Source organism: Sorex fumeus, unplaced genomic scaffold, assembly GCF_029834395.1.
Source record: "Sorex fumeus unplaced genomic scaffold, SorFum_2.1 ptg000013l, whole genome shotgun sequence".
NCBI lineage: Eukaryota > Metazoa > Chordata > Mammalia > Eulipotyphla > Soricidae > Sorex > Sorex fumeus.
This window is the reverse complement of record NW_026606070.1, coordinates 10,134,546-10,155,210: the sequence shown is the minus strand read 5'-3', so window position 1 is coordinate 10,155,210 and position 20,665 is coordinate 10,134,546. Positions and strand designations below refer to the sequence as shown.

At 42.4% G+C, this 20,665-nt stretch overlaps 1 protein-coding gene across 1 annotated transcript in view; it reads left to right on the top strand.

The window, feature by feature from the left end:
- Positions 1 to 20,665, top strand: part of ANXA3 (annexin A3) — a 57,098-nt gene that overhangs the window by 23,184 nt on the left and 13,249 nt on the right. Inside the window, exons 5-10 of the mRNA XM_056111375.1 lie at positions 2,394 to 2,507; positions 7,179 to 7,269; positions 13,207 to 13,286; positions 15,364 to 15,420; positions 15,731 to 15,824; positions 17,943 to 18,038. Of these exons, the coding sequence (XP_055967350.1) occupies positions 2,394 to 2,507; positions 7,179 to 7,269; positions 13,207 to 13,286; positions 15,364 to 15,420; positions 15,731 to 15,824; positions 17,943 to 18,038 (532 nt within the window). The remainder of the gene's footprint in view (positions 1 to 2,393; positions 2,508 to 7,178; positions 7,270 to 13,206; positions 13,287 to 15,363; positions 15,421 to 15,730; positions 15,825 to 17,942; positions 18,039 to 20,665) is intronic.

The following is a 20,665-nucleotide window of genomic DNA, read 5'->3' as shown; positions in this document are numbered from 1 at the left end:
ATTTTAGTAGCCTCTCCTTACTCATTTTTCCCAATGATTGGAGGCTCTTTCAAGGTCAGGGGAATGAGACCTGTTATAGTTACTGTTTTTGGCATATCGAATACGCCACAGGGAGCTTGCCAGCTCTGTCCGTGCAGGCGGGATACTTGGTAGCTTGTATAGGGCTCTCCAAGAGGCATATATATAGAGAGAGACAAATAGAGACGTTACTGGTGCCTGTTCAAGTAAATCGACGAACAAGGGATGACAGTGATACAGTGATATAAATACAAATATATATACACACACATATATGGAACTCAACATATATGTGTGTGTTGAGTTCCATATATATAAAAATATAATGGAATATATATATATATATATATATATATATATATATGGAGCTCAAATGAACCAATGATTTCCAAAACATGAAGGATGGAGGTCAAAAATTTCAGTCATTTCTCATTATGGATAGAGGGAGAGCATATGAAATGAGACCGTTGGAAAGTCTTGGTTAGAAGACAGTTGTTAGGGGAAGTCAACATTCAGAGAAGAACCCCCTGCCCCACCTCCCCGTGGTGCTAAAAGCATAGTTAGTGACACTGGCTCCATCTTATTCGTTCCAGTAGGAGTGTACCCCCACTGTGACCCCCAGTGGTATGGTAGATGCTGTTCTGTATCCATGTCCTTTCAGTCTGAGCAGCTGCCAGTTTCATTATTAGAGCTGAAAATAATGAAGAGCAGAAGTGGGGGGAAAACTCAGCAACATGAATTTGGGTGTTGAAAATTAAAAAACATGCTCTGTCTTTAAACAGAGGAAATAGATCATATTTTTATTACTTGTGAAAACAGCACCAAAGGACAGTACTAAATAAATAGTGCCCAACCTATCACTTCATTGCACATTTAGGGTCACTCACACTCTAGGCCAGCTCCCCGTGACGTATTCAAGATGCCCAAAACAGTAACAACGAGTCTCACAATTTGTTGTGAGATGTTACTGGTGCCCGCTCGAGCAAATCGATGAACAACGGGAGGACGGTGCTGCAGTGCAGTGCTACACTGTAGGCACCACAAAGCCGCTTTTAGATGTCCTCTATTTCCACCTTCTTCCCAAGGATGTACTGCCAACCATTATCATCATTTCTCTTTTCCTCTTAGTTGCTCTGTGACATTCATGGAGAAGCAAGGTAGAAAGAGAGCAGCAACCAATGAAATGGGTGCAAATGTAGAACTCCTGAGTGTTTAAGTCTTTTTTAATTCTTCTCTCCCTCCACGCCCATCTTTTTTTTTTCAACTCACTGTTTCAAATTACAGTTATTCATGTTTGGGTTTCAGGTATACATTACAGTGTTTCAACACCAAAACCTTCATGATATTTACTTCCCCCTAACGATGTCACCCCCCCTCACCATTTGCCTCCGACAAATCAGCTTCTATGAAAGGTGTTCTTTTTTAAAATAATAATAATAATAATAATAATAATAATAATAATAACTTTTTATACTGTGGTTCACAGTACTGTTGCTGGTAGGATTTCATACATCATTTTACCACGTTTCAGCATCACTTCCTCCTGGTTGATGACTTCCTCCACGATAATCATGGTCCCCTCCCTGTCCTTTCCCCCCAGTCCCCTCAAGTGGTGTGTTTCTTAATGGGTACCAGAACTCGTGTTCTTTGTTTCCACTGTCTTTGGATATTTGTTATTCCACCATTATGTTCCTTTATATGCCGCATTTAAGAGAAATCTTTCTGTGTTGGTCTCTCTTCCTCTGACTGACTTCATTCAGCACGACACTCTTGAGGGCCAGGGAGCAGCGAAGGACACAACTTTATCTTTCCTTCTGGCTGAGTGGCAGTTCATTGTGTATATGTGCCATCTCTTCTTGTCCACTCCATTTTTTTTGTTCAACATTAAAATGTTCAGTTAAACTTTATTTCTTTTTAAAACCTTCATTTCCGCATCTTGATTAATATATTTGCATAATAGAAGGTCTGTCTTTGGGATAATAAAATCTAATGTTTTATGTATTAAAATTTTAAGGTATCTCTCTCTCTCCCCCTCCTTTCCTGTAAACTCCTGACCTTAAACAGTTGCTCACTCCATTTTGAGAGCATGGAGGACCTAGACATTGCATTATATCTGAATATGATTGGTGGCGTTTATTTAACCTCTTCATGGATTTTTCTTCCAGAATATCCTATAAAATAGAACTTTGGGGAAGCAGACTTAGATGTAGATTGGTAGCCCATAGGGTATATTATTATTTTTGTTTATTTCCTCTGGATGGGTCTATTTTGGTCTGGCTGGGTGCTGACATTCATCTTTTTCTTATTTTGGAAGAATTTAGAGAAAGAGAAAGAGAAAGGATTTAATGCTTTCTTCTCTGGGGATTTTCTCTTAGAGGCTGAAAGATGACTTGAAGGGTGATCTCTCTGGTTACTTTGAGCATCTTTTGGTGGCCCTGGTGACCCCACCGGCAGTGTTTGATGCGAAGCAACTGAAGAAGTCCATGAAGGTATGAATGAGTCTTACACAGCCATTTATGTCTAAGATCTGTTCATATCACCCAAAAGGCAGCAACTTTCTTCCAGTTACAGATGTAAATACAACAGGTTTGGACCCCCCTCTTTGTTTTTTAAAAAAAATTTATTAGTGAAACACCATGAGGTACAGTTGTAGACTTACAAATTTCTGTGCTTGGGTTTCAATGATCCAGTACCCATCCCTCCACCAGTGCCCATTCTCCATCATTTACATTTTTTTTTTAATTTTTGTTAGTGAAACACCATGAGGTACAGTTTTAGATTTACAATGTTTTGTGCTTGGGTTTCAATTGTACAATGATCAAACACCCATCCCTCCACCACTGCCCATTTTCCACCACCACGGGTCCCAAAATCCCTCCCCCCGCCACTCCCCTGTCCCTCCCTTTTGTTCTCTCTCTCCTTTTGGGTGTTGTGGTTTGCAAAAGAGGCATTGAGTGGCAATCATGTTTGGACCCCCTTTTGACTGTATTCTCTGGTTGATAAAAAATAATGAAACAAACCTTGAAATAGGGGGACATTGTGGAACATGAATACACTTGTCTATGGAAGTTTTTTAAGTCACCAAGTCATCTTCCAGGCCCCAGGAGACATATATTAAGAGATTTATTGCCAGGCTGGAGAGATACTGCATATGGCCAACTTTGGTTCAATCCTGGACACAGCATAGTGTTCCCCAGGCACCATCGGGAGTCATCCCTGATTACAGAGCCAAGAGTAAGCCCTGAGTACTGCCACGTGTGGCCTAATAAACAAAAGAGAGAGGGTAAGCTATTTACTGCTAGGAATTGGTTATACAATTGTGAGGGTGGCTAGACAAATCTAAAATCTGTGAGCAAGCTGTCAGGAACGGAAGGCTGAAATTTTTGACAAAGAGCTAAAGAAGCTGCAGGTATGTAAACTTCTCTTACTTCTTCAGAGAAGCGTCACCTCTGCTCTCTTTTTTTTTAAAAAAATTGTTATTTCCTTTTTATTTATTTATTTTTTAATTGATTCACTGTGAGATACAAAGCTTTCATGTTTGAGTTTCAGTCATACGATGATCAAACACCCATCCCTCCACCAGTGCACATTTCCCACCACCAATGTCCTCAGTATTCCCCACCTCCCCCTGTCTCTATGGCAGACAATTTCCCCATACTCTCTCTCTACTTTTGGGCATTATGGTTTGTTCAGATTTTCCCACCCCCATTCAAGCCTGCCTGCCTCAACCTCAGTGTAAAGTGTAATTCCAAGCACGCATTGGTAGGGGGCAGGAAGTGTGTGAGTAAAAACAGCTATCTGGAAGAGGCCACAGTGGACAGAAATGGCCCAACTCCATACATGTTCAGGCTCAGGCACCGAGAGTCCCCTGGAGAGAGCGTCCCCGCTGCGTGGCGAGTGAAGTGTGTTGGTACCCGCTTAATAGCCAGCTAGACTCTTGGCAGTGGGTGCTCTTGGTGTGAAAACGGAGCCGTGTCCACATGGGAATCAGTTTAGCAGATAATAATATAGTGATGATGTTCACAATAATAATGATCAGATTCACCAACAAGGGTCAGAAAGATTTCTTTTTATTTATTTATTTATTTATTTTTATTAGTGAAACACCATGAGGTACAGTTGTAGACTTATCAACTTTCGTGTTTGGGTTTCAGTTGAACAATGATCGAGTACCCATCCCTCCACCAGATCGAGTGCCCACCAATTCTCCACCACCAATGATCCTAGCAGATGATTCTCCCACCCCCACCCCACCCCCCACTCCATACCACAGCCACTCTTCCTCTATGGCAGGGCATTCCCTTTTGTTCTATCAGAAAGATTTCTTTTACACAAAATAAGCAGTCCCTCATTGCCGGTTGTGGCACCTCCATTTTCAGAGACTTCAGCTCCTTCCGTCTTTATATTCTTTCATCGCCACTTCCTGGTCTCAGGTCCCACTTCCTGGCTGAAATGACAGCTCATAATCCAACCATATGTCTTCATGCGAATTGGTTGGAAATAGTGAGAAACAAAGAATGGTTTTCCCTTTTCTTAAAAACCTCTCAGAAGGTGTGAGAGAGATAGTATAACGGGTAAGGAGCTTGCCCAGCTTTGATCTCCAGCCCCTGAGCCCACCAAAAGTGAGTGCACTGCCAGGAGTAAGCCCTGAGCACCACCGGAGGTGGACCAGAAAAACAAACAAAAAATAAAAACCCTCAGAAATTATTGTTAGAAATTAGTCATGTATGCCAACCTACTTCTATGAGAGACAGATACAGTTATTGTTTGGGGGCATTTTTTTTATTGAGGCACCATGATTTACAACACTTAATCATTGAGTTTCAGGATGGAGTAATAGTACAAAGGTGAAGTAGCTTACCTTGCCTTACCTGGGTTTGATCCCAGGCATCCAATATGGTCCCTTGAGCACCACCAGGAATGATTTATGAGTGCGGTACCAGGAGTAAGCCCTGATCTTCAGAGTATGGCCCAAAAGCAAAATAATATAGTTTCATGCATAAAATGCTTAAACACCACACCCACCACTAGAATGGCAGAGTCCTGGCACCAGTGTCCCTTGGTCCCCTCCCCACACCCCTGTACTCATCCTTCACACCCCAGCCCCCCCCAAAACGCACACACACATTTGGTAAATTCTGTTCTTAAGGCCTGTTCCCAGGTTCTGTTACCTTTGGCCATTTTTTGTTTCCTTAGAACCCACATATATGAAACCATTCTGTATCTATCTCACGCCTTCTAACTTCACTCAGCATGACGCCCTCAGTTCTTTGGATAATTAAGTGCTAAATTTAAAATTGGAGTTACTACTACTAAGAGAAGATAAGAAAAATATTGAATCAATTCTATTTTTCTATAAATCTCAGACTGATTTAGAAACTCTAAAAATAATGAACGTTTTTAAAGAGTTTGGAAGGTCAGAGAGATGACTCAAGCAGCTGATGAGGCCTGTGTTAATCCCTGGCTCTACGTGGACTCCCAGCACAGAGCTAGGAGTAACCCATGAGCACTGCCAGGTGTGGTCCAAAGAAAGCAAAATAAAACAACAACAACAAAATATTTTGGAGGGAACTGGGAATCTCTACAACATAGTGACAAATTCAGCTTCTGTTGATTCTTTTTTGCATTGGCCTTGTTTGATTTGGTCCTACCCTAAACTGCTTCCCCTGGAGTCACAATATGATATTTTTATTGTTGTTGTTATTCATCAAGAATCAAACAGTTTTATTCAGTGTATTTTGGTTGTACATTGAATTATAAGATATTTATTATGTGCATCCTGTGCATTTCCTTTCAAGTATATTTCCAAGGATTCTTGCTTATGTGTCACTTTGAATAAAAAAACTTCACCATTAGATTTAAAAACTATAAAATCAAAGCATTACAGTTGAATATTAATTTTGTGTACAACTACTTCACTGAATTGTTTTATAATTATTAATTCCTTTTTTATATTGTGAGCTTGTTTTAAATTTATAAATTCTAGATAATTCATTTAGATATTTATATATAGATAATTCATCTAGATATTTCATTTCATTATATTATGTTATAGTTCACTGTCCTCAAAGTCTACACCACTTTTTTTTATTTGACCATAAATTTGATATTTCAAGTCATCTTTAATAATCTGGATTGCATCCTCAATACACCACATTAATTATAACATATAATAAAATACACCGATTTTAAATATACATTTTCATGAGTTTTCACACACACACACACACACACACACATATATATATATATATATACAGACTTGCTAACTACCAGTATAATCAAGGTTCAGAATGATCCAGTTACGGAGTCACAATATGATATTTTGACCTCAATATAAACCAAGGCTCAGGCGTGGCTAGTTCCCAAGCATCTTAGCCCAATGACACATACCACTGAAACTGAAGAATCTCCTATGCAGAGGTTGATGTTTCCTCACCAGCAGTCAGAGAAAGGTAGCACCCTTTTTTGTGTGTCACACCCAACGATGCCCAGGGGTTACTCCTGGCTCTGCACTCAGTAATTACTCCTGCAGTGCTCGGGGGACCATATGGGATGCTGGGAATTGAACTCAGGTCTGCCGCGTGCAAGGCAAGCACTGTACTGTACTATCACTTCAGCCCCAAGGTAACACCTTTCTAAACCACGTGTAAATGCTCTTTTCTCATCCTGAATGACATTGATTTTCTTTTAGATTATGCCTTCCTGTAATTTTTGTACTGATTTTTTGGAAAAGATTTTCTTGAAGTGTTTATGTCAGTTAACACCTGATAATTCACTATATTTTCATTTTATATTAAGTGTACGGACAACTAGAAAACTATTATATTTTTATTTGTTTGTTTATTTGTTGTTTGTGGGGCAGACCTGGCAATGCTCAGGGGTTATGCCTGGCTCTGCACTCAGGAATCACTCCTGGTGGTTCTCGGGGGACCATATGGGATGCTGGGGATCAAACCCGGGTCTGTTGCATGCAAGGCAAACACCTTACCCCCTTTGATATTTTTCCAGCCCTAGAAACATACCTTAAAGTAATATACAACCTTATATTAATTCACTAAAACTGTTTTTTAAATCTGTATGAAACAAGACGTATAAGACTGAAATGCATGAAACTGAATTATTCAGTATCTAAAAACTGTTTCTGTTTCTTTTTAAAGGGCACTGGGACAAATGAAAACACACTGATTGAAATCTTGACCACCAGAACCAGCCGTCAGTTGAAGGAGATATCTCAAGCCTACTACACAGGTCATCTTGTTTTCTTTACCACTGTTTTCACATATAGAAGCTAAAGTTGTTCCGCTTCCTCAGAAACTCAGCAGTTGCTTCTTCAGAAAGCATTTAAGAAAGCTGGGACTATAAGAAAAACAAAAAGACATGGAGATAGTACAAAGGTGAAGACACTAGCCTTAATTCACGCTAATTAGACTCTCTGGCACCATAGATGGTTGCCTAGAACTTCCAGGGGTCACTCCTGAGCTCCAGACCAAGAATAGACCATGAGCATCACTGGGTATGGCATCAACTCCCCTACCCCCCCAAAAACGGAAGCTGCCTTCTAAATTGGGTGAAAAACAGTGGATTTTTCAGAGAAAATTTGAACATGATTTTAGCTAGAAACTGCTACTTACCAATGGCCTTAATGGGTTGCCTTTTAAACATCGGAGCTATAGAGAATTTTGCTTTCTGCAATCACAGCTTAATTAAATCAACAACTTTTATCCATGTAAGAGACACAAACCTGGTTTATTAATATTGTATGTTAAAATCTACTCAGATTAGCCTCGTATTTCCGGTACAGGAAATGAGCTGAACTATTCAGAGAATATGTTGAGCATGTGAATCCGGTGTCACTAGCTGAAGTCCTCAGAGTCTGTTAGTCATGTGAAAATTCGGAAGTCACTGCAGTGGGGTTCTGACACCAACTACTCAAGCTCGGCATTACCTCATGGATTAGGGGCACAGTCTACATGTTACTGAACTCAAGGTCCACCAGCATTCAAGACTCAAAGGTTGATAGGAAATGAAAGAGTTTATTCAGGAGCTAGCTATCATTTTCTGGCAAAATGGTGGCCTCAGATACCTCGAAAAATAAAATCTGTCTCTTAGATTGGGATCAAAGCCTCCTAGAGGACAGGGTGGGAAAGGATGTAAGAAGAAGTTTATGATCGTGGGCAGAACATCATTCTGTCTCAGATCCATTCACTGGTGTCTGTAGTCACCAGTGGGCCCTTAGAGGATGACAGTCTGTTCCTTGTGATCTGGTCAAGTGCCCATCCTTCTCCAGAGGCTGCACAGTCACCTTCAAGAGTCCTTCCAGAGAGCTTGTCCTTGACTCTTCTCCAAGGAGAGAGGAATCTTGGGCATGATAAGTCCCAGGGATGTCCTCAGAGCGCGATGTTTTCTCTCCCACCTCCATCCATTACTGGACCTGTTCAGTATTGAACACACAGAGACTGAGAACCTCTCGGAAGATGCGGGCACAGTGCATAGGCCAGGGAAGAGAAGTGATGAGAAGTGTCTCTGTGGAGAGCAAGATGGAGCCTGTTGCTCCCTCACTCAAAGGCACCTTCAGACACCAGCCTCGAGTTCAGGTGTTCCAGGACACACACTCTTGACCAATGGCTACAAATTCAGAGTGTCCATTATTACCTCAGGTTTACTAGTTCACCAGAATGACACAGAACTCCAGAAAGTAATAGACAGTTGGTCTTTGGAAAATAAAGGGATTAGGAACCCTGTCTTCCTCCCCATTAAAAGTCCCTGTGTAACTTTGGGCATATTTAACCATATTTAACCATAGTTGTCCCTTGGTAGCCATCAGGGTTGATTTTGGGATCCCACTCAGAGAGTGAACTCATTCCCTTAAGTCAAGTCCCCATTTCTGTGGGTTCCACATCTGTGGATACAGAACTCAACGGAATTTATTAAAAAATAAAATCTGTGTATAAGTGTAGATACACATTTCAATCCTATGTTATCAAGGTTCAAGTTTACTTACAATTACAGTTGTACACAAAGACAATGGATCAGGACTGGCCACATGAAGAGATGCACGAAGAAAAGACTGTTGGGTGGGTGTTGGGGGGCACCAAGGGGTTGACTCTGAAATCCAACACTTCTGTGTCTTTAGGAAGCATCATTCTCCTAGCAAACACTATCTAATTATTAAACAGGGAAACTTATCAATCTTTGAGATCTGGAGTTTGGCTGGAGTTTCATTGCATTGTCGAGATTGCTGCACTAAGTGGCCATGTGACTGAACCCCATCTCCAGTCCCTCTCTCTCCCTGAAGGCCAGACTGATGTGTAACCCAAGCCCCTAAACCTCTAATCACATAACTGTTCTTTCTGGGAGACCAGCCCTCATCCTGAATCATCATATGAACATAAACCGGGGTGTGACTTTTGGAGACTTCAGTGACTAATAAAGATTCCAATTATCCAGGAGATCCTAAAGATCTACAAGTTTCTTCAGAGGTACTAGGGGACAAAGACCAGGCCAGTGTTTGAACATGCAGTAGCTCTCTGTAACCCTCACAAGTACCTGAAGGAGCTCTGACTTCTGTCTGTAAATCAGAAAGACCAGTTCTCTGTCCAGGAGCTCTGCAGAGGGCAAGGTTCATAGAAGAGATATACAGGCTCCCATGGATTTTTTTAAAAACATGGCAGCCCAAAGCTCTCTCCCCCAGGTGCCCTAGGTTTGTTTCCACTGCAATGGGTTAAGAAAAGACCTCTTTGGCAGTGGACTGGCAGCTTGGCCATCTTCCAGGCTGCCAGCCTGGAAAATGGCCAAGTTGCCTCTTCATGTCCTTATAGGAACCATTTTGCCTACGTGATCGTCAGCAGGATTTTTATAGGGAAGTACATTTTAGTCACCCACCAGTGGCAAATCAGTGGGTGCCCAGATGAACAATATGTTTCCTCTGGGGCTATTATTCCTCTAAGGCACACTCTGTCCGTTCTGCAGACTAAACCTGGTCAGGGCAAGGGTTTGAGGAGGTGGACACTATCCTTACCTCTAGGCTTTGTAGGAGACGAGACGAGGACAGCTGTCCCTGACAGAAGAACTGCTCCTTATTCCGCAACTCCTTTCTCATGTACGGTTTCCCCTTGTTGGTTGCTGGTGTTTCTCTGAAGAGGTGTCTCTCAGTGCTTACCTGCCCTCTATTGGCTGCCTGGAGTCCAGCCATCACCAGCAACCCTCTGACACAAGGGTTGGGGGGTGAAAGGGGTGGCAATGGGAGGCGGGGGGTGTCTTTGGTTAGTTTTGTTCATTGCTGCTTCTTCAGTGCCCCCAGCAAAGGAGGAAATAAGTTCCAATATTTATGGAGTAAAGAGCCTCAAGACTGAGGCTGGCCGTTCCAAGTGAAAGTTCTAGATTTAACAGTTTTTTTTAATTGAATCATAGTGAGATGCACAGTTACAAAGCAGTTCATGATTGGGTTTCAATCATTTAATATCCCAACACCAGTCCCTTCACCAGAGTACATTTCCCATCATTAATATCCCCAGTTACCCTCCTCCTGCCTCCACCGTCACCTCTATGGCAGGTGCTCTCTCTCTCTCTCTCTCTCTCTCTCTCTCTCTCTCTCTCTCTCTCTCTCGCACGCGCACGTGCGCGCGCTCTCTCTTGCTCTCTCTCGCTCTCTCTTGCTCTCTCTCTCTCCTTTTGGCCATTGTACTTTGCAATACAGCTATTGAAAGGTCATCAAGTATATCCCTTTCCCTACTTTCAGTTCTTGTCCAGAGTGATCAGGGACCACCATGACAATGATAGTTGGAAACAATCACTCAAGCAGTCATTTGTTTTACAAATACACCAAATGATAATAGCTGAAAGTTATCTGAAGGCCTGATTCCAGGCCAACTTAAGCTTCCTAAAGCTGCAAGAAATAGAGCTGGGCCTTAGCCTCTTTGAAACCAAGGACACTCTGCGAACCTTGTTTCCTTCCTGGGCCCCCTCATCTTGTATAATAGCCCTTCCATTTATGTAATGTTTGCCTAGGACCCCTTGAAATATCCTGGGGCCTCCAGTTGAGAAACACTGAGTTTGATTACCCATGGGAATCTTGAATTTAATGGCATAGAAGAATGAAAAAGGAAAAAGAACAGTCACATTCAGCCACACTTTACTGAGGACACAGTGCAAGCCGGGAACTCAGCCATCTCATCACTCCCTCAGCCTCAGGCATCCTTGTTGGATGTTCAGAGGTTTCCAATACAGTAGCTCTCTCCTGTCATTCTGCTTCTTCTGTTGGACAGAGCCAGCTAGCCTCTCTCAGGTCACCACATGCTGTCTAGCTTACCTTGACCCCTGGTTTCCGGTTCTTGTTGACTTCTGTGCTGTCCTACTTCCTGGTCTTGCACTTCTTTATCACTCAATGTGCTTGTCCCTTGTCAGTGGGCCTGGCCAGCACTGTCCAGTTTGCTCTTCTACAGGGTTGCCTCACAGGCCGGCCCGAGGCCAAGCTTGTCTCACTCAACGGTGTGAAGAGAGTGACAGGAATCTCCGCAAGAGATGCAAGTCAAGTTGGTTCTTCCAAAGAGACCAGACAGCTGGGGTTTTGGTTTCGTTTTGTATAAGGGCAGAATAGAGTCTAAATAAGTAGAGTAACATTCTGACATTTCCCCCCAGTATTCTTAAGCGTTCTCAAGTACTCTGTACTCTAAAGTGAATAGTGTGTGAAGGGTATTGAATCTGGGATTATGAATTCCAAATTCTGGCAGTGATAGCTGGGGTGTGGGCCACATACCTCACCTGTCAAGACCGTGGGTTGGATTCCCAGCACCACACAGTCTCTGAGCATTGCTGGAGAAACCCCTGGGCTAGGAGCAGCCCCCCAAGTCCCACTGTGGATGTGAGACACACACACACACACACACACACACACACACACACACACACACACACACAGAGAGAGAACAAAGAACTCTGAATTCTGATTCTCCTGGAGTCACCAGTCACCGTGTGCCTGGATGTCATTGACAAAAACTCTTATTTGATATCTGCCTACCCCATTCTCAAGAACTAGATGAATTGGTCATCTGATTTTTTTCTCCTTGTAAGTAAAAATTTAAAAAAAGAAGAAGACAATTAGGAAGTGATAGATTAATTTCTGGACCTGTTTTGATTTAGGCATTCTTCCAGCATGATTTTGGCCTTTTAAAAAAAATCTATGGTTTTCTGAAATAATTCAAATAATCAAAGTCTGATATGAATGTTATTCATCTAAATAATCATGATATTTATTAGGCATAATTTCACCAAATGATCACTTTTTTTACATCTTTTCTTCACTCTATTTAGAAACAAAATTTATTCTTTGCAGTGTCAGGGATGGAAGTAAAAGCCTCACACATTCAGGGGAAATATTCTACCCCTGGGTTGTTTTCTACAACCTGCTCTACAAAAAAAAAAAAAAAGAAAAAGAAAAAAAATTTTTTTTTTTTTAGTTAGGTCCACAGAGTTTTTTGCTGAAAATTCCAGGCCTTCTCCAGTTGGGGAGGGAAACCTCCTTGTACTTGCAGAAGTCCGGGCAGCCAACCCACTCCCATTGCCACCTGGAATGTTCATCTACCAGCCCTGTTCCAGAGACTCTGAATTAAATCTTGAGAGATCAACTGGCTGCAAAAATTTATCAGATAAAGTAGACTATAGACCAAACATGATTGCCTCTCAATGCAAACCACAACACCCAAAAGGAGAGAGAGAACAGAGGGGAATACCCTGCCACAGAGGCAGGAAGGAATGGGGGGATGGGGGGTGGGAGGGATACTGGGATCCGTGGTGGTGGGAAATGGGCACTGGTGGAGGGATGGGTATTTGATCATTGTATAATTGAAACCCAAGCACAAAAATTTGTAAGTTTACAACTGTACCTCATGGTGTCTCACTAATAAAAATTAAAAAATTAAAAAAAAATTATCAGATAACTGGTCCTGGCTGAGACGTCTGGGAAGGTGTCAAGAGTGGGTGTGGGCCAAGTTCCGCCCCCTGCCACAGCCCTGGTAGCCCCTCTCACACCCCAACAGCTGCCACCATACTTCCATCTCTGAAGGGCACAGCTGGAAATTAAAAAGGCAGTGTTCATTTTATCAAGGACTCATTCCTTGCCATTGTTCACAATAAAGCTTTTCTCCATTTGGCTTTTTAAGGCTTAATGTCACTGTTATCTGTTTCTAGTATATAAGAAGAGTCTTGGAGATGACATAAGTTCTGAGACGTCTGGTGATTTCCGGAAAGCTCTGTTAACATTGGCAGATGTAAGTTTCTGTTTCTTTACAAAAGTAAAAAAGTCCCAAATAACTCAATATTCACGAATAATGTTTAAGGAGATTAAAATTAATCAAATGATGTTTAAAATTTTCCTGATGGGATGGTTTCTTTTGCATTTGCGTGGCTGCTGAGTAGGCTAATGTTTAGTCATGATCAGAAAAGCGGAAAGAACACAAGGAAGGGCTTGAAGGCTGCCGCTTGTACAGAACTGAAGCTCTGTCCTGCATCTCCTGCCCTCCCTTCTCCACCAGGGGAGCCCCCAGTGCTGTTGGTGACCTACAGCAGTCTCAGTTGTTTAAGCCTATGGATTGAAAGTGTTCTGAGCAGGTTTCATAAAACATTAGAACATGTTTCCATAACTCATCTGCTATAAATGCATTCTATACTACTTAGTTATGTTATAGGTATATAATTATCGTAAGTATATTATATAAGTGTGTTATCTTAAAAGTGCATCTGTATTGTTAGTGTATTGTAGATGCATGGTGTAAGAGTTTCTGTGTGGACATAATTTAAATTTTTTTAATTTTCATTTTTGGGCTGGAGCAATAGCACAGCTGTAGGGCATTTGCTTCGCATGTGACTGGCCTGGCCGACCTAGGTTCAATTCCTCTGCTCCTCTCCGAGAGCCCAGAAAACTACTAAGAGTATCTTGCCTGCACGGCAAAGCCTGGCAAGCTAACTGATATACCAAACACAATAACAAGTCTCACGATGGAGTCCTTACTGGTCCCGCTCGAGCAAATCAATGAACAACAGAAGGACAGTGCTACAGTGCTAATTTTCATTTTTGTTTATATTGGGCTGGAGCGATAGCACAGCGGGTAGGGCGTTCGCCTTACAAGCGGCCAACATGGCCGACCCGAGTTCGATTCCTCTGCCCCTCTTGGAGAGCCCGGCAAGCTACTGAGAGTATTCGATATGCCAGACACAGTAACAACAAAGTCTCCAATGGAGACGTTACTGGGCCCGCTCGAGCAAATCGGCGATCAACGGGAGGGCCTTTAGGGCCTTTGGGAGATTATGTCTAGTGGTGCTTAGGACTTACTCCTGGCTTTGTGCTCAGTGATTACTCCTGATGGGTCTTGGTAGACCGTGTGTGGTGCCAGGGATCAAACCAAGCAAGTCAAAGATTCTCCGACCTGGACATAAGTTCTAAATGGTCTTTTTTTTTTTTTTAACTCATTTGGGTAAATATCAAGGAGCACAGTTACTGGATTGTGTGATAAACATCTGTTTCATTTTGTGCAAAACTGCTGTGCTCTTCTCCAGAGTAACTGCACCGTCTGGGACGGTCTGTCTGCTCCACATCTTCACTGCCCACACATGCTTCCAAGTGGTCATTGTTCAGGATTTTCCCCCTTATAACTGGAGTGTAGTGGAATCTTGCTATTTATTTTCAATGTACTGCTATTTATCCAGCCACTGATCAAACTGACGGAAGCAGGCATGAACTCCACATTGCTTTTTTTTTTTAATTGAATATCCATGAGATAGACCATTACAACGCTGCTCATGATTGGGTTTCAGTCATACAATGATCCCTCCATCAGTGTATGTTTCCCACCATCAACGTCCCCTATTTCCGTCCCAAATCTTGCTATTTTTTAAAGTTTTAATTCCTTAATGACACCCCATAGTGAATATCTTTCCATGTGCTTTCTTGCCATCTTTTATTCACTTTCCATGGAGTTGTTTTTTACCTCAGGATAGGTTTTTAAGAGGTTGTTTTTTCATCTTTTTCATCTTTTTTTTTTTCACCTGTTTTCATCTTATACAAGCCCTGTATCAGATGTTTGCAAGCCCAGCCTATGGCTCATCTTTTCATTCCGTTGGCCTTTTTGGAGGCCTTTCAGGCCTCTTGTAAGCAGGATCAGAGCATGATGTGATTTGTTACCTATTTCATGGTTGGTTAGTGGCGGAGCCGGAACTAGAGCTCCAAATACCAAGTGCCTGATTCCTTTGTGCTGCCACTGGACAAAAGCCTCTGAGACGCTCTGCAGGGTGAAGTGCCCGAGCTCCAATCTTTAAAAGCCTTGCCTTCTTTTCATCTTCCCCATTTAGAGTCGGAGAGATGAAAGTCTGAAAGTGGATGAACATCTGGCCAAAACAGATGCCCAGGCGAGTACCAGAGCAAAGCAAAATCTCCATTGACTCTTCTGCTTCCTTGATGGTCTGCATTAGTGTGACCCCCCAAATGCCACTGGACGCTCCTTCATTCTGTCGGAGAAGCCCCGAGGTTGGGAAAAACACCAGCTCAGCCTTCAGCCTTTCCTAAGTGGTGGCAATTCCCCGGTCCCGCCACTCCGCCACTCAGATTTCTAGTCTTCTTTAAGTGAGACACTTGCACAATTAATGATCTCTCTGACCCCTAAGAGAAAGAGACTTGGGTATCAGAAATAACACTGAACTCTTCCTCCCCTGCCAATAGATTCTCTATGATGCGGGTGAGAACAAGTGGGGTACGGATGAAGACAAATTCACTGAGATCCTGTGTTTCAGGAGCTTTCCTCAACTGAAGCGAAGTAAGGGCTTACATGACAATCTTGGCATTGTGTTGGCAGTGTGGTATTTTTGCTAATGTGGGGGGGGGTTGATATAGAACATTCTGGAAAAATAAAAGTATAAGACCAGAGAGATAAGACAGAGGTAGAGGCACTTGCCTTGCGTGTGTCCAATACCAGTTTTATCCTCAGCACCATGTGGCCCTCAGGCACCACAGGGCCTGGCCTTGGTGGCCCCTGAGCACCTCCAGAAGCGAAGTGGCTTTGAGTGCTGCTCGCGGAGACCCCAACAATTTTATTTAACATTGTAAGGCTGTTTGGGGGAGGGTATCCAAGAACTTCAGGAACAACCTGGAAAGCTGGGTTCCAACTCAAGACAGAAGTGACACTGCTCTGAGAGACAGGTGAGGGGCGAAGGGTGTCAGGGCAAGGAGGGGAGCAGCCGGAGAATGAGAGCTGAGAGGGTCGTCCACTGTGCTCCTGGGCTGCCAAGGAGGTTGAGGCGTTGCTGCCAGCCCATCTCTCCCCTGGCTAGAACATTCCAGAAAAGTAGGCATCATGGAGAGTCTGTTGATCATCACCCCAGATAACCATTCCATCCTTTCTGATAGCGATCTGTTAAGGGAGACGGCGATAGATCAGACCAACTGTTAACACTCAACATAAAGCTGCAGCATCCGGAAGCCAAAAAAATCCACTCTCTGTGGCTTCCCGGTCTGGTCTGTGCGGTGGTTTTCAAGCCCCTGTCTATGGATGAGGGAAGTCTGCAGGTATACAAAGCTAGCATCATTGTCCTCCCGTGGAGTTTGAGGTTCATGCTCCAGTGGGGGCTAATCCCCAGGTGTCCAAGATTGAAAACTGCTCTAGAGCCAGCCACCCTCCTGATGAGGTTTATGTTGTGTCCATGGGAAAATGAGGAAAGAGATCCCTCTGTGACATTTTTTTGTTTCCCACTCTTTATTCCGATAATCATAACAAGAGTTTCAGGCATTCAGGACTTTAGCACCATGGTATCAGCTTCCCTTCACCATAGTCTTAAGGTCTCGGCCCGCTTTTCACTCAGCTACTTGGCTCCTCCTGGCTCAGTGCTGATGGTGCTCAGGGACTTGAATGGTGCTGGGGGGTTGACCAAGGGTCTTTTTTTCCCCACTGGCGCCCACTTAGTAAATCGAGGAACAATGGGATGACAGTGATACAGTGATACAGTGATTGCTTTTTGGGTCATACCCAGCCATGCTCAGGGGTTACTCCTGGGTCTGCACTCAGGAACTACTCCTGGCGGTGCTTGGGGGACCATATGGGTTGCTGGGAATCGAACTTGGGTCGGCGTGTGCAAGGCAAATGCCCTACCCACTGTACTATTGCTCCAGCCCTGAACCTAGGGTTTTGTGGTAAAGGCACATGGTCAGCCCTTTGAGCCATCTCTCTGACCCAATAGCGGCTATTAAGTTGCCCTTCCACAGTTTGGCATCATAATTTTATTTTGTAAGCTAATGGTAATAGCGTATTACAGTTGCTTTACTAGTGTTGTAATTGGAAAAGTAAAAACAAATTATTCTTTATTCAAAATATACTCATAAAAACTGTACTTGGCTTTAAAAAAATACACCCACATATTTGGTGACATACGCGCAGGTTTTGCTTTGGGGCAAATACTGATCAAGAAATTCAGATGCCTTCTGGTAAGCGTGAAGTAGGCCATGCTGCCTTAGGGAACGATTTGCTCAACACAAACAAATCTCTATAATTAAGAATCTTCAGGAGATAAAACATATTTGACATTACCACACAGTACTGCTGCCACAACTTAAAAGTAGCCCATCCAAAAAAAAAAAGTAGCCCATTTTACTAGATAAATTAACATTTAAATTTTCAGATATTTAAAAATATTAACATGTTGTGGGGAAAGAAAGAGAAATCATTGAAGGAAAATGAATTCTGAAGTTCAGGGTTTCTTGTACATGATTCTCTTTAAATGGAATAAAAAATAGAAATTATTGTGTTCAAATTTTGATGATGAAAAGGAGATTTTGAGCTTACCACTAAAAGACCTAATTTGCTTTGTATTAAAAAAAAAAATCAAGGCTGTCCAAGTGCAGCCAGCTGGGACTAAATGTTTTCTTGGTGTTGCTTTTTTAGCATTTGATGAATACAGAAACATTAGCCAGAAGGATATTGAGGACAGCATCCGAGGAGAATTATCTGGGCATTTTGAAGACTTGTTGCTGGCCATAGGTAAGCCCCTGAGTGCTTGAGGCATTTTTCACTTAAAACCAATGTCAAGGTCACCTCCTTTCATCAAAGAATTCTGACTGGTCCATCTTTGTGTTCCTCAGCCAACACTCCACTGGGCAGCCTAAACAATTATTCAACAAACACCTCACATGGGTACCAGAAGAATTATCTTTGAAAACCTAACTTTGCTTTTACTACTTTGTGTCTGGCCTGTCAGCTTGGCTTAGAGACTTCTTGTGAGAAAAGAATATTACATTTCTTCTGGCATTTTTCTGGAGCCTTGTGAAAACTGACTCCTGAACCAATCTCACCGTGTTTGGCTGTTCGGGGACCACAGCCCTGATTTCCCAAAGCCGAGCCCAGGATGGGATTCCAGGTCTCCTCCCCTTTGGCCAAGATAGCAGGGAGTATGTCAAAAACAAAGTCACAAGCTAAATCCCCTCTGAGAGGGAGATGTAGGATTAGCAAATCCACAAAAACAAGTGTTACATAAGCTGCTGAGTCTTCTCTGTGCATCTCAGTAGTCTGTCCTTGCTGGGAAGCTCACCCAGAGAAGAGAACTGCTACACGCATCTGGCATCTCACTCAGTTCCCAAAGCCCCTCCTCAACCTTAGCAGTTCCTTAGTTGAGGAAGAGCTGATTCTAGGCAGAGCCTCCTAGATGGGCCTCAGAGTCAGCCTTCAGATGTTGCTTAGCACCACTGTCAAGGGGGGCTCCCAAGTTGGACATTTCAGGTTGTGTTTCCAAATGAACATTGATCTGGCACTTACTCTTTCTTGTGCCTCCACTTTAGGAAACTAGTTTCAAATAACCAGTGCCTCCTAACAAGCCCATGAATTAGACTCTGTTATCATCCCCTCGAGAGAGAAGGGAGAGCTGAGACACCAAAACATTCCCCAGGGAACACCGATGGAGTTGGGGAACTGATACATGACTGTGATGTTGTCAACCTCTCTGACGAGCTGCAGTGTAGAAATAAACTGAAAAACACATACATCCCGTGTATGCTGCATTTTAAAGTACATCACAGAGGATATCCATGGGATCTCACATTTACTATCTAGACGCCATTCTTTGGGTTTCCTACACTTAACATTATTTTCCATAACTCTGTCTTCTGTGCCAAGAATAGGGTTCTTCCATCAAATGTTGTTTGACTGTGATCGAATTGCTGAAACTTGGGCGAAAATGAAAGCTTTCTCCGTGAAAGGAAACGGGCGAGAAATCAGTCCCCCATGAGATCTGAGAATGTGTCAAGGACACTGATAGACCCACTGATTTTTCTCCACTTTTTATGGCTCACCCTTTTATCAATGCTGCTGCTTTTCACTTTGCTGTAATATTTGCAAATTATTATTGAGATATATGAACTTTTATTCACTAAGCTAAGCATTTTTGGAAATATACATTGAATTATGCACTAACTTGGACTATAAAATGCATTATTTTATCAAATAAAACACCTCATAATTCAACTAATTTAAAGTTTAAAATAAGCTATGTTTTCATTTTTCTATTTCAGGCAACTTTTGGAATATAATGGGTTGTTTAAAGCATCTTCAATGAGCTATAATACATATACCACGAAATTCACCCAAAGTATGAAATTCAGGGCCTGTTCACAGTGTTGTGAAGCCATGTACACAATCTAAGTTTAAGATATTTCTACCAGTCCGACAGCAATTCTAGCCACTAGTAATTCCCTCCTCACCCGGATAACCACTCATTTACTTTCTCTATTTATAAATTTGCCTATTCTGGGTATCTCATATACCAGGAATGTAATACAATATTTCAACATGTGTTTTTTATATGAAAAACCCATATGAGCTGTATTATCATAGAAAGTCATAATAGGAACATTACTAGCCATCAACTAATCTGTATTTAGAAAAGAAAAGGCTTTATTTTAAAAGGCTATTATAATCGGGTGAATACTGTGATCTAAAAAATGTGCAGGAGTCTCAAAATCAAAAGGAAAAGACTTTCATTTTCTAGAGTGGAGTAAGCAGACATTTTAAAGAGGAAGTTGGACTAACAAGAGCATGTGAATATTGGGGTTTAACAGTAAATGTATCCCCACTCCACCCCCAAGTTAACTGAGTCTCAGGATAAGCTGGTCTGGGGATGTATTCTGCATTTTAGTGCTGTTTAGGCTGAGAGACAAGAGGATTCAGGAGCCAGTGGGAAGGAGAGAACTGTAAATGTTTGTTCAGGCAATCCAGAGTGAGTGCATTGGGCAGCTTTGAACTCTTGGTAATAAACTTCCATGAACTCCATCCCCTTGGTAAGAAGGGAAACCTGAAGTACCAAGTAGTTCTTTTTTTCCCCGAGGTTCCCCAGAATTGGGGTTCTAACCCAGGTCTGTGCTGTTTGTCAACCCCTCTCTTGAGTTTCAATTCTTTTTCCTCCTTAGGCTGTTGGTTCTTTCTTTCGTAGTAGGGCTAAAACATACTGTTACCTCTTAAAATTTTTAGACACAAAAAATAAGCATCATGAAACAGTGTTATGAGACTATTGTGAGTTAAGGATAAGGATAAGATTGAAAAACTTAGTAGGAGGGCTGGAGCAATAGCACACAGGGCAGGAAGTTTGCCTTGCGTGCAGCTGACTGGGTTCAATTCCC